The sequence below is a fragment of the Lolium rigidum genome, chromosome 4 (genome assembly GCF_022539505.1).
Source record: "Lolium rigidum isolate FL_2022 chromosome 4, APGP_CSIRO_Lrig_0.1, whole genome shotgun sequence".
NCBI classification, from domain to species: Eukaryota; Viridiplantae; Streptophyta; class Magnoliopsida; order Poales; family Poaceae; genus Lolium; species Lolium rigidum.
In genome coordinates this window covers 76,551,548-76,565,088 of record NC_061511.1, presented here as the reverse complement: position 1 = coordinate 76,565,088, position 13,541 = coordinate 76,551,548, and the positions used below count along the sequence as shown (strand labels likewise).

Sequence of the window (13,541 nt, the reverse complement as noted above, 5' to 3'; positions counted from 1 at the left end):
TTCCGAAAACAAATCATGCACGTACCTGATCATGGCACGCACCAACGTGTAAAATGTCGTTGCAAAATGTCATCGTATGCGCCCTGGACAAAAATGACAAATTTCTGACATGAAATGAGATCCAAAAATTTGAATCTCAGATCTGGAAATTTGTCATTTTTGCTCAGGACGCATACGGTGATATTTCGCAGCGAAATTTTACAAGGTAGTGCGTGCCATGGTCAGGTACGTGCATGAGGTTTTGCGGAATTTTTTGAAAAGTTTTAAAAAACAAAATTTGCTCCCCAAAAATCCGGGAGCAAATGCTCCCGGGAGCCAAGACGAATTTCCGTAGTTGACTCTCTTTTCTTAAGTCTCTCTTTGTTCAAACTTATACATGTCCAACCTTCTAACCCTGTGAGAGTATTAAACTGAAAGAAGACCTGAAAGAAGACCGTGGGATGAAAAATCTAACTACTTCTAGACCCTCATGGCAACACTCCGGTGAGCAGCAGAGGGAGACCTCACGGGCGCCCCGGGCAGCGCGAGGCGAGCTTCTGGGACGGTCTGGAGCAGCAGCGTACCCGTCTGAATTTGTGATGGAAATAACCGTGTTAGGGTATATTTTCACCAAAAACTCTCCGCGAAACACTCCCTAATACACACAAATACTCTAGCATGAAACGAGACCTTACGCGCCACCACTCCATCAATGGCATCCCCGCCCGTGATGCTTTAAGGGTATCTCCAACCGGGCGATCCAAACGGACGCGCTGGGCCGTTCGTTTTGGGCTGTTTGGGTCGCCGCCCGGACACGCGGACAGCTGCCCGCGTCCGCGTGTCCGTTTGGGTCGCGCGCTGCGCCCAACGCGCGGACGCATCGCATAAACCGGAGAAAAATGAAAACAAAAAAAGAGGCAAATTTAAACGAAATTTGATTAAAACATATGCCCTATTTTGGGCAAATTTAGTATATAGCCCTATTTTGGGCAAATAACTAACAAAAGAAGCCCCTATATGGGCTTTTAAATTTAAACCTATACTAAAAACCCTCTATTAGGGTTTGGTCGGCGGCGCGGTGGCCGCCGGTGCGCCGCCTAGCCCCTGTGGGCGTCGTCGGCGACGTCGTCGTCGTCCACCCCGGGCGGCGACGCGCTGTCGTGGCTGGAGCGCGCCGGGGACTCCGGCCACGGAGATCACAGGGCCTCCTCCCACGGCGAGTGGGGGTCCGGAGCCACCCGGCGCCGTGCCGGCGCACGGAGCGGCGCCTCCTCCCCGAGGCGCTGCTGTCTCTCCGCCGGGCGCGGCGCCCGGCCTCCCGGCGCCGCCGCTCGTCCTCCTGCCGCCGCTGCTCCTGGCGGCGGGCCTCGTCGGCGCGGCGCCTGGCCTCCTCCCGCCGCGCCGCCTCCTCCTCCTCCTCCCGTCGCGCCTGGAGGGCCTGGGCGTAGAGCTCCCAGTCCTCCGCCTCCTCCACCTCCCGCCGCGCCGCCTCCTCCATTTCGGAGGTGCGAATGGCCGCATGGAGCTGCGGCCATTTCGCCTCCTCCTCCGCCGCCGAGATGATCAGGGCGGCGCGGAGGTCCGGGTCCTCCTCCGAGGACTCCGGCTTGGGCTCGATGAGGAGAGGTGGCGGTTGCGGCAATGCCGCACCACCGCGGGCGGCCTCTCCGATGTGGAGGCCGCCGCGGTTCCCTCCGGCCCGCAGCGCCGGCGGCCGACGCCGACTGCTGCTGGCCTCGTCGTCATTCGCTCCGGGAGCGAACCGTCGCTTCGGGGCCATGGCAGCGGTTTTTGCTCGGGGAGTGGAGTGGGGACTGGAGTGGAGGGCCAGATCCCCTCCAGTCCCCATTTAATAGTCTCCCTGGTCACCGACGAGTGGGCCCAAGGGAGACGAGGCGACCAGCGGGCGGACGCGAGCGGACGGCGCGTGCCATCCGCGGCCACGCAAACCTAGCCCAGATTTGGGCCGGGTTTGCGTCGTTCCGGACGCCGCGGCCGTCCGCTTTTGCGGTGCGTCCCCGCGCTGGGCCGCGTTTTTGTCCGGCTCGACCCAAACGGATGCGCGGGCGCGGTTTGGGTCGCGCGGTTGGAGATGCCCTAAGACACAAAGGATGCCAGAAAAATATGCCGCCCATGTCGATTCCTGCCTCACACGCCATGACAACAGGAGACACGTATAAGTGGAACCTAACAAAGCATGTGCATCCCTGATCATTAAGTCCAGTCTCAACTCAACTTTACTTCACATCATGTCAAAATGTGGCCTGCCGACTGATCAACATGTTGATAAAACCACTGAGCATACAAAAACAACTGGTATTTGTTGATTGAGCTGGAGGACACCTAGCTAGCTGCACATGTATTGGATTGGATGCATGAATGCGTGATTGAGTTAGGTATCACCACTAGAAGCAAAAAAAGAATAAGATTAATGTTAGTTACCTAACTTTTACTGATGTTTCTGTCTCTTACTGTGTACCATCCCGATGTAGTTTTCCCACCGGTAAAGAGTCGACTATTCATGTGAGTATATAGTATCACTTGATCAGCAGGCAAGTTCAATTAACTCGCTGTCAAGTGGTCTAAAAGTAACCTAAGCATGCTCCTTGCTTAGCACAAAGGCCACTTAACACCATTAGAGTACGGGGGGATAATTTGGGCCGTCAATTTAGAAGATGAAAAAAGGGGATGGCAACATATATGGCATGTTCCTCGTTATCTACTCTAATTAATTTGAGGATTATCTTTCTCGATGTGGTACGTTGTTTGTAGTGCTGCACCCTCCGACAATAGGAAGTGATAGTTTTAGATGGTTCAGCAGCAAAGTCGAAACGCCACATTTGCATATGTCCAAGTTGCGCGTTATTTAATTATTTTCTAATATAAATTTGGTCTTTTCTGCAGGTGCAGTTGATTGGTGCATATGACCGAAGACGAAAGCCACACTCAACACCAGAATCAGATGGAACAAAGCTCAGTTAAATTAAGGAAAGGGAAAGATGGTGACCAGGATGATAACTACGAGGGAGCCGTGGAGTGCTATGGACAACATCAGATTGAAACGTTGGGCGCGCTTGTATCCATTCTCAAGCTGATGCGTCACAGCCTACCGAGCATCGAACCCAGTTTGAAGAATAAGAAACGACAACGCGTTGCTAATATCCCGGGTGATCTTCTTTATGTTCCTCTATTATTTAATGTCATTTTATGGTATAGTTCATAGCTGGAAATCTGGAATATTCAAAGGTGGTGCACCTGTTTCCCGTGGACATTGTTAGGAAACAACGAAAAGGGGTCTATGATCATAGGAGTATCTTCTATGCGAATAGTTCATAGTTCAAATTCTTTATGCACCCGCACAATAAACTTATTTTTCATATACGATCTCCTATCGTGATGTGCAGATATAATATCTCATTTTACGTAATCCTCACAACCATCTAGTGAGACCGCGTGGCAAACGTGGTTAGCAATCTCAAAGGCAACAATTATCTTGTGAGGTTTTCTTAAGAACGAGCTGTTTGCAAATGATGGACAGCTAGAGTACACATATATGAACTGAACACTAAAATCATATAGGGAGGGAAATCATAGGGAAGGATGGTGACAATTGACCAGAATGATAACTACCGGGAAGCTACGGAGGTCATGAATGCAAAATAATGCATCTCAATGTTGGGACTTTGTCCGCAAAGGAGTAAAGAACAGAGAAGCTAAATGTTCCTTTCTACATGGAAATTATTGTTCTAGCCTCTCGGGAAATTTGGATCACCAGAAACAACAAAATCTTTAAGGATCGAAGGCCATCTTTCAAATGATGGAAATAAATCTATATGCATGAATTATTTTTTTCGATAAAGAGAATATATTAATATCGAGAGATACCACCTAGCCTCTGCAACAATGCAATACCATAATGGTAGTGTAGATGTACACAACCAAAAAAAGGAAAAAGAATACTAAGAAATAAAAAAGTCCCGCTACGATATTCCAGCCCTAGCAGCAACAATACATTCACCACCAAAACAACACCTGAACTCCAGACTCTCCAAAAGCGACGCCTCCAAGAGGGGAACATTGCACAAGCGTCGCCGTCGCCCGATTAAAAGATCTTAGGTTTTCACCCTGAAGATAGTCCCCGCTCTCAAAACAATGCCTTCAACAAGGACATTGTCAGACACGATCAATTAAGACCAGATCTTTGATTTTCACCCTGAAAGGTAAGACTCTGAACTTCACCTATGTTGCCGCCTCCACTTGCATACTGTTGCTGTAAAACCCAGAACACCAAGCAAGTCCCCCAACATCACATAGACTCGAACCTCCATTGCAAGTACTCCAGTCCGGTCTTCATGATATTCTCCGCTCTGATTTCACCATGGACTAGAATGTCATCTGATGATAACACAGAACAGAGCTTCGCGCCGCTCCCTCCAGAACCAAATGGTCGAAATAAAAGTATAAGTGCGCACAACCGAATATCACCCGATCCAGCAAACTCCAGACATAACGTGCATTGTTACATTCGCCGGCGGAGCCTTCCGAACTCGACACTCCAGCCAAATCAGTAGGACATGCATCAAGCATAACTTCATCTTAGCGCGAGAGGAACCCTAGGACTGCCGTCTTTATTCAGGCCGAGCCTCCACGCATCCGACCATCAGCGACCGCCCGACCAACCGGGAGAGGCGGTAGAATAGTGACCCAGGCTGCCACGCCCGTACGAGGACGAACAAAAATATTGACCATCACTTGAAATAGCAGTTCATGCGCATTTTGTTGACGCGGATATCACCAAACAGTGATTACCATGCCCATGATGCTGCCGAGAAACATCAAGCATGGCTTGCCGTAGTCACACAGATCACCGGTTCAGGTCATGGGATGCCACCAAAATCCAGAAAGGCCAATCCAGCAGCATCAAAGCTCAGACCCTCACCTGATATTAGTGACTAGCATGCAGCAAATGTTTAGGCTGCTTCCTCACATCAGACACCCAAAGCACTCAATCTGCAGGTGACTGCCTCGTCGGTTCACCTTGAGACGTTGCATCGACATCCGATGTACTACGTAGGCCGTAGATGCAGTCGATCAAGACGGCCAGAGAGCCAATACATGGCCTGCCCCGTCCAAATCATGGATTGCTGCTGGAGCGACGCACCTTAGCCTTGATGACCTGCCTTGGTCACGCTCGACCAGTCCCAGCCAGGGGCGCAGCGCAACCACGACATGCTAGTCACGAGGCCACATTGGAGGACGGCACCAATGGGACGGCGACTCCAGGGACGAAGCCCCACGGTGGATTCACGAGATATGGCGAATACGCGGAAAGATCGGATCGTACCCAGCGACGACGGCAGAAAACACCGGGCACAAAACGAGGCGAAAAAAGGCTAAGAGGTAGAGAGGCACAAAACGGGTGAACAGGGCGGCGGTGAGGTGGTTTTTTGGTCCGGCGGCGGCGGGGAGGCCTCCGGAGCCACCGGAGAGGCGACCCGGGAGGTGGTTCTGCGACCCGTACAAGGATAGCTAGCTAACCATCCTTCTGCATGAATTATATTGTATAAAAAACAGGATTAGGAAAAAAAACATGCCGAGAGTTCAACATGTGATTTCAGATGCAACAATTGTCGTTTCTTATCTTTTTTAATCCTTGTACATTTGTAACTTTGTAGATATTCCTTATATTAATAAAAATTGCACTGGGAAATCTCCTACCGTTTGACCCTATAATCTAATGCAAACCAAGCTGTAGGCCAGATGGTTAAGATAGGTTGCTATGTAGGGGCGTAAACGGATCGGATTTACTCGTACCATATCTTTTACCATATATTTTTCTCGGATGCGGATCAGAGCAGATATACCGAACTACGGATTCGAATTGGAAATGGGGCGGACTCGATCCAGAAACAAACATAGTCGGATATATGCTTTCATCGGTAGATAATAATAGTTTTTGCAAATCTTAAGAGTGATTTAAACTTTTAGTCTTGTTTAGTTATGAAAAAAGAGACACAATTTACGTTAAAACTTAAGAATTGATAGAATTTTGAGCTAAACATGCTCGCCAATGAATTTGGAAACTCAATAACTATTAACCTTGTGAATTGGCCTTGGCTTTTGACTCAAAAATCAGATTATCCGGTTTAAAACATTTATATTATTCTAATAAAATATCAGATAATCCATATCCGCATGTTATTTGCTATACCATTTCCTATACCGTATCCGGAGCACCATTTCAAAATCGGATATCCTTATCCGCCGGATTATTTAAAACCGGATATTGACACCTTAAAACGGATTCGAGGCCAATTTCGAAGCGGATAATGTATGGTTTTTAATATTTTGATTCTTGGTTGTTTTTATTTCTGAATTTTCTTTTCTTACTTTTTTGCTATTTTATCCAGGAATGTTGGTGCAAAACTAAGTATCGTCGGGAAGTTTCTTTTTTTTTGCGAAGTGAGCCTGGGGACGGCCCGCCACAGATTGCGGCAGACAGCCCACAGGCCGGAAGTGCTCTCGTGTTCAACCCGAATAGGAACCCAACAGCTGGAAACTACTCGAGCAGGAGAAGGGCACCCGCTCGTCGTACGACCCGCTCCCGAGTCCCGATCCGACTCGTCTTCTCATCCGATCGTCCCAGACACCGCCATTAATACCACCACCCTCCGACCTCAAGGAAGCCACGAACGAGCCTCGAATCCACCCAAACGCACGAGAGCAACCGCCGCATCACCGTTCGATTTTTTTAGCAGCAGCAGCATCGTCATCGTCACCATGTCCGGCAACGCGGCGGAGGCAGGCGGCGACGCCGCGCAGAGAACAAGGGCCGGCACCAACGGCGTCGGGGCTAGCAGCAACCGGATTCAGGTGTCCAACACCAAGAAACCGCTCTTCTTCTACGTCAACCTCGCCAAGGTATTTGTTTATCCGCGCGTCGTCGATCGATCCATCCATTGCCTCCGGGTTTCGATTGGTGCCGATTCTTATTCACCCTTTGCGTCTGCGTGCAGAGGTACATGCAGCAGCACGGCGAGGTCGAGCTCTCCGCCCTCGGCATGGGTACGTACTCCATACATAGTTTACACGAAAATATATATCCACGTTCTTGGTTCAATAATTGACATGCAAATCTAGAAAATTGCAATTATGTCGGAGCACCATTGTGGCGCTGTTAATTCCGCGTTGCATGATTTAGATTGACTCTGAAATTTGAAATATCCAACGGTTGATATAGTTTCATCTGTTTTCTGGATCGCTGACATCATTGTTAATGTACTTGCAGCCATAGCAACTGTTGTGACAGTAACAGAAATTCTGAAGAACAACGGTTTCGCCGTCGAAACAAGTAAGGACCCAATCCTTCACCCAAGAATATATACTCGATCGTACCGATGATGATGATATTTATTATATTGAGATCCTGCCTTATTTGGTTTTTAAGGTACACGCCTTTTCTAACCTGTTGCCTCTGAATACTTGCAGAGATCAGGACATCTACTGTGGAAATCAAGGATGAGATGAGAGGGCGACCAATCCAGAAGGCTAAGGTTTGTTCGCAATAATCCATACTCTGACATTGTTCTCTGTAAAGTATTTACTCTGAACTTTTCTGCAGATTGAGATAGTGCTGGCAAAGAGCGAGAACTTCGACGAGTTGATGGCCACAGCTGCGGCAGAAGCAGCCGTAGGCGTGGTCGATGGCGACGAGCAGAACTAAGATGTTACCATAGACATAGGACTGGCTTTATTTTTCTTTTGTTAGGCTTGGTTAACTTGGGTGCTGCCTGAGGATGGAATGTGTTTACGGTGTTCATTTATCTACCAATGTCAACATTAGTAGTAGTAGAATTTAATCAATGAAACATATATTTGGATTATTGGATATATGTAAGGCAGCTTTTGCTATTTTGGTAGTAATTGAGAGCTGTACAATTGCTGACATAATTGAGAACGTTATTTTCAATCGTTTATGTCACCTTGTGAGATAGCGGCAGAATCAAAATCAAAGAACACACTGAACTGAATCAGATAAATCTGCAAGACACATGCTTGCTACAAAGAGCTTCACTCCTTGTGAATTATGATTGCTCATGGGTATTTTTCGATGATTTCATACCTCACAATCAGTTTCTGAAAAGACATCTCAACACATGTAATATCGAAAAGCAAAACTGGCAACATTGGTAACTTTTCTTCAGATCAAGCGTACAGTACAGAAAAGGTCTGAAATCCTGTAGCTACAGTTATTAAGCTTGGTCATGTCTTGATTCGATGACCAAAAGAAGCCCCGCTGCCAGAGTGGTGAAACCGAGTTCTGGTGAGGATAAGCAGGGGCAGGCATACCACGGCTCCGGTCCAACATATGATGAGTACCACATTTTTGGCACTGTAGTAAACTATGGACTTCACTCATCGGCTTCCTCAATCAGTATCTTCTTGCAAGCTTCATAGCACATAAACGAAATCCCAGCAGCAGGAACTAGCTTCATGCAACTCGGTCCCAGTCCTCTATAGAGGCCCCCAGCACCTTCATCCTCAAGAATTGTCAGGAGAGCATGAAGCATGCTCTTGTAAACCTTCCTGCCGCCAACTGCTCCGACTTGCATTTGCTTGCGGGCAACCTCAAGAGGGAACGTGGCGGTGCTTGAGATAGCTCCTGCAGCAGACCCAATAAGCAGGGTAGGAACATTTCCGATTTCATTAGTCTTGAAGATCTTCTTGTACGCCTTCTTGAGGGTATCATAAGCGAAGTAGTTGGTTGCGGCATACGGCACCACTCCAATTAGACTTGGGGTTAAGCCTCTGTACAGCTCAGTGGGGCCTTCTTCACGGATGATTTTGACAAAGGCATGGAGGAAGTTATCATACACACCTCTCTGCACAATTGTCATATGCATTCATGTGTTATATCTAAGGTCATAGATCTCTAATACTTTCTAGCATCAAGACAACTCTTGTGGGATAACACTAACCTGTATAGTTAATCGAGTCTTAATTAGTTCCAGAGGGTATGTACACAGGGTTGAGCTGAAACCAGCAAATGCCCCTGCCACTAGTGATGGAGGGACCGGGATCTTCTGCTTTTCCCCAGATTTTGGGGTTAAGAACTTGTTAGCTGTATCAAAGGCAAAAAGCTGCAACAATAGGAAAGAAAAGGTCAAAACAAGCATTAAGATACTTCAATGTATGTGCAACAATTCATCTGAGCACATGTTGCTCCCATTACACAACTTCCATTGATATCATATAGCCCTCGAATGTATATGAACTAGGTAGAAAAGGTAAAGACTATAAACCATACGAAACAACTGCACAATCCATCAAGTAATGTTATCCATTGGAGACGTTAAAAGCTATGTACAGAGCATTAAGCAAGGGTGCAGAACCGCGACAGAACTAATGCTAATGCTCAGTCGAAATGTGATAAAGAATTGTAACTAAATTGGATTTGGATGGTCCAGACAAGATGGACGATTAAACCCTTGGTCTCATCCAGTCAATACTTGTTGCATTAAAATTCATGAAATGATAAATCTAATTGCCAAATTGGACTATGATTAAAAAGAGGTAAATTATAGTGAATTTGCTATATAAGCCTCAAACTGGCTCTGTTAACCCAATCTTAAGAGCCACTTGTATACCGACCTTAAAAGACCCTTACGGGAAAAATGGGACAGTAATATATTAAGATGAATCAGCTGAAAATAACTCATATAGCATACACTGTGGTTTTATGATATGATGAAGTTTCTATTTAGAACTGATATGATGAAGTATATTAATGCTTGAGGTCACTTCTGAACTATGCTGGATTAGTCAAAAGTGTTCTAGCTCAGGAAAGCTGTAAATAGATGTTTGGGTCAAGTTAGCCCATAAGGCATTGGACTACTCTGTGAGATTTAATACCAAAGTAATTTTCGCTAAGCTGCGCAAAAGAAAAGGGCGGCCAAATGGTCTTGGGTTAAACACATAGGGGCTTGCAGGCTTGCCAAAGGGCCCCAAGCCAAAACGGACAGAAACAAACATTGATTTACACTAAAAAATGCCTAGCTGTGTTGACGGATGTTACTCAAAGGGAAAATCCATAGAAAAAGATTCTCCACATTTTGGTTAACAATTTCAGGGCTTGGATGTAAATCACAAACAAATCAGTAAAGCATAATACAGGTTCATTATCAAAAAAAAGGGAAACGATAGTGAGATAAAGAACACATGATAGCATGGGGCAGTTACTTCCCCTAATAAGATGTTGAAAATATTTCATATAACATACAGACTTTGGTCTGATGGTATGATGAAGTACATAGATGGTTGAGGTCTCTTCTGAACTACGATAGATTAGCTAAAAGTAGCGTAGCTCGGGGAAAGCCTAACAAATGTTAGACGCCATTGGACTACTCAGTGAGATATAATAGAAAAGTTTTATGTTACTTTCGTTAACTCTAAGCTGAGTGAAAGAAAGACGCCCTATTGCCGCTATTGGTCTTGTGTCAGTACATATGCACTTGGCCATAGGTCCCCAAGCCAAAACTTGGAGAGAAACGAACACTGATTGACAACGAGTATCGCCTAGTTATGAATGTGAGACGTTAACATGTTAATCAAAGGGAAAATTCGCAGGAAAGATTCTCCACATGATTGTTAACAATTTTCTGGGTTGCATGTACATCACAAAGCACAACATAGAACAGTTGGTATCGAAAATAAGGAAACCATGGTGCATAATCAATCAAACATGGTAGCCACGAGGAAATTCATTACCTCAATTGCTTTGCTTGGGGCTACTCGAATGACATTAACAATGTTACCGCGGAACAACCCGGTCCATCCTTCATGCTTCATGATAGACTCAAACACCTCTGCAGATGAATTCCCATTACTCCCCACCATCAAATGCGTCCTAATCGTCTCCAAAGGGGCAACGACTGTCCTCGACACTGCTCCCGCAATCCCCCCGCTGATCAGCCTCTTGAGGTGGGAATTCCCAACCTTGATCTTGATCCTCACCGCTTTCTTCTTCCCCTTCTCCCTCAACCCCACTCCTTCGCCCAGCACTTGGTGTCCAAGCTCCGAGGAGACGTACTTCATGTACGGGTCTGCAGGATTCCCCGGCGATGTGGCGGTAGAGGAGGAGGCCGGGAATCCGACCCCTACCTTCTGGCCGACGCTGGCGAAGAGACCGGCAGGTGGGTGGAAGGACTGGTGGAGGGTCCATGCCAGGTCGAATCCACCACTGCTGTCGACGTCACCAGGCGATGCAGGGGGTGGCAGGGAGAGGAAGCAGCAGCTCCAATCCGCCGCCGTCGCATCGGCGCATTGCAACCGCACGCCGCCGCTCTTCTTGCTCATCGCCTCGGCTCGTCTTCTTGGATTACCGTGATGCGCTCGGCAGGGTACGGCCCTCCTCCAAGAACCAAAGAGGCTATCAAAGGGATTCAGCGGGCGTGGCGTGGGAAAGACGCGGAAAGGGAGGGGAATCTTGGGGCCGGGTAAAGGTTGCGGCTTCCCAGATCAATTCACTCCAGGGATTGCGCTAGAACAGTCAAAGAATCTGCATGGGGGGCAGGAAAAACTAATCAATTATATAGATTCGGAACCTCTTTCTCCACGGCGTGATCTGAAGCTGGAATGAGAGCGATTACCTCGGACACGCATTTAACTCGCGCTACCAGTCCGCCGCCGCAGCCGCCGCCGCCGGTGGAGAAGAAGGAGAGGAGTGCGGCCGGTACCGTCGGGAAGAGACTCAAAACAGAGCACAGCGACAAACTGCACTTTTTGTTGTTGCTGTTTTCTCTCGCGATGTATCTTTCCTCCCTTCAACTTCGCCTTTTCCTCCATCCAAGACTAGGACCGGCGCTGCACTCGCTCGCCCATTAATGGTGGTGGTGCGGTGGTGCCACGCTCCACTCCTAGGATCCTACTCAAAGTTTTCTTAAGTCCAAAATTTATATTTCAACAAAGAAAAATGTGATTTATAAACATTTGCTCCGCTCGTCCAAAATTTATATTTCAACAAAGAAAAATGTGATATATAAACATTTGCTCCGCTCGACAGCTGTAGAAGATACAGAAGGAATTCACTCGCCGTGTCAGGTGCACCTTGGTTCGTACTGGTCCGACGATGTGGATAGAGGTAGACGCCCACCATAAATAAAAGCGCAATGGCTTGATACGGTAGCCGAGTAATCCAAATTTAACGGATATAACATTTTAAAATAGGTTTTGGTCTCATTTTATAATAAAGTCACACATGATACAAGACGATGAGAAAACTCTCTTATAGAGCAAGCAAACGATAAACAAAAAAAAAAAAATACTAGAAGCACCAAAACTTGCTATCGGCGACACTATAACGAGACTTGAGGGGAGTAGAGCTCCGCTAGAGACACTCCCAAGAGAGCAACGACGCGCCACCATCTCTTAGACGAAATGTCAAAAAAATTCACCTGGATCCCTAACATGAAGATGGTACGCATATCGGTGCCCTTTAGGGTGTCCTGCTGGCCTTCAAATTGCGATTAGGGAGATGTTATTGTCGAATCACCGCCACCACCATGGGCCCCCACCAACTGCTCATCGCCACCCAAATGGCTACAGAACACGACCAACAAGTGAGCCAATATTTTCTTAACGATCTTAACGAGCAGCTCGTGAACGCTCACGAGCACATAATGAACATATCCAAACAATAATTTCAACGTGTTATTCTTAACGAGCTTAATGATCTTAAGTCTTAACGATCTAAATTCATGTTTGATTCAAAAGATTTTGAAAACCACGGGAGTAGAAAAAAGTAAGAACATGTCATGACATGTGAAATTCTAAATGAACAAAAAACGCAAGAATAGGATCTCACGAAAAAAGATTTATAGCATCATATTATATAGGAAATAATCATAGATATATTGTAGTAAAATTTTATAGAATAAAATTATTTGGTGAGATCACATGAAAAATTCATTCACCATAGGCATCCTAATTCCCTAGTTCTACATGTCTCATATTTATTTACTTCTTCTACCCGCCTATGAATCGAAGGAGTGGGGTTTCTCTTTGATTGTGGTGATGCATTTTCTATGAAGTCGAACCTCTTTTGCGGGTAAAACTGACCTCTATTAAGTAGGAGTTACATCTAGCTCATCACCAAACTCCTGAATAACAACATGAAGGCCTGAATCGAGCCATGCATCAGCTCTCTCATCTGATCTCACAGAGTTTGCGAGACGGCGACTAACCATAATCTTCGAGCGGTCGGCTTTTACCTATGAAGTCTAACCTAACGCTATGGAATTTACATTATATGATTGTAATGAGATTAATTTCAATGTGATATGATGCTATGAATCGAATGGCTTATCGGGGAAAGTTCCATAGGATCTAAAGTCATGTCTGACTCAAATGATTTTAATACCACGGGAATACAAAAATGTAGGAACTGACATATGAAATTCTACATAAATAAAAATGGAAGAATAGTTGCACGAGTCATTTGGCTGCACCACAGAAAAAGTAGAAAATTAATATATAGATTGAGTATATGTTATAGTTTTCATATA

At 46.3% G+C, this 13,541-nt stretch overlaps 2 protein-coding genes across 2 annotated transcripts; one reads left to right on the top strand and one right to left on the bottom strand.

The window, feature by feature from the left end:
- Nucleotides 1–217: 217 nt before the first annotated feature.
- On the top strand, nt 218–7,702 carry LOC124647265 (uncharacterized protein At2g34160-like). Its single transcript, XM_047187232.1, has 6 exons — nt 218–225; nt 6,735–6,900; nt 6,996–7,044; nt 7,268–7,330; nt 7,468–7,532; nt 7,601–7,702. The coding sequence occupies exons 1-6, from the start codon at nt 218–220 to the stop codon at nt 7,700–7,702; spliced, it is 453 nt and encodes a 150-aa protein (XP_047043188.1).
- Nucleotides 7,703–7,988: 286 nt separating this feature from the next.
- On the bottom strand, nt 7,989–11,739 carry LOC124708082 (adenine nucleotide transporter BT1, chloroplastic/mitochondrial-like). The gene is made up of 4 exons (XM_047239770.1): nt 11,628–11,739; nt 10,747–11,536; nt 8,958–9,119; nt 7,989–8,861 (listed from the first exon to the last, which is right to left on the bottom strand). Exons 2-4 carry the CDS (start codon nt 11,332–11,334, stop codon nt 8,391–8,393), a joined length of 1,221 nt encoding a protein of 406 aa, XP_047095726.1. The 5' UTR covers nt 11,335–11,536; nt 11,628–11,739; the 3' UTR covers nt 7,989–8,390.
- Nucleotides 11,740–13,541: the final 1,802 nt, after the last annotated feature.

Bases quoted from the DNA above. Each gene is read 5' to 3' on its own strand.
- LOC124647265 (XM_047187232.1), top strand. The intron at 6,901-6,995 runs GTATTTGTTTAT...GTCTGCGTGCAG, and splicing joins TCTACGTCAACCTCGCCAAG to AGGTACATGCAGCAGCACGG. The intron at 7,045-7,267 runs GTACGTACTCCA...ATGTACTTGCAG, and splicing joins GCTCTCCGCCCTCGGCATGG to CCATAGCAACTGTTGTGACA.
- LOC124708082 (XM_047239770.1), bottom strand. From the start codon at position 11,334: ATGAGCAAGAAGAGCGGCGGCGTGCGGTTGCAATGCGCCGATGCGACG. The intron at 9,120-10,746 runs GTAATGAATTTC...CTATTGTTGCAG, and splicing joins CCCCAAGCAAAGCAATTGAG to CTTTTTGCCTTTGATACAGC. The intron at 8,862-8,957 runs GTTAGTGTTATC...ACAATTGTGCAG, and splicing joins AGACTCGATTAACTATACAG to AGAGGTGTGTATGATAACTT.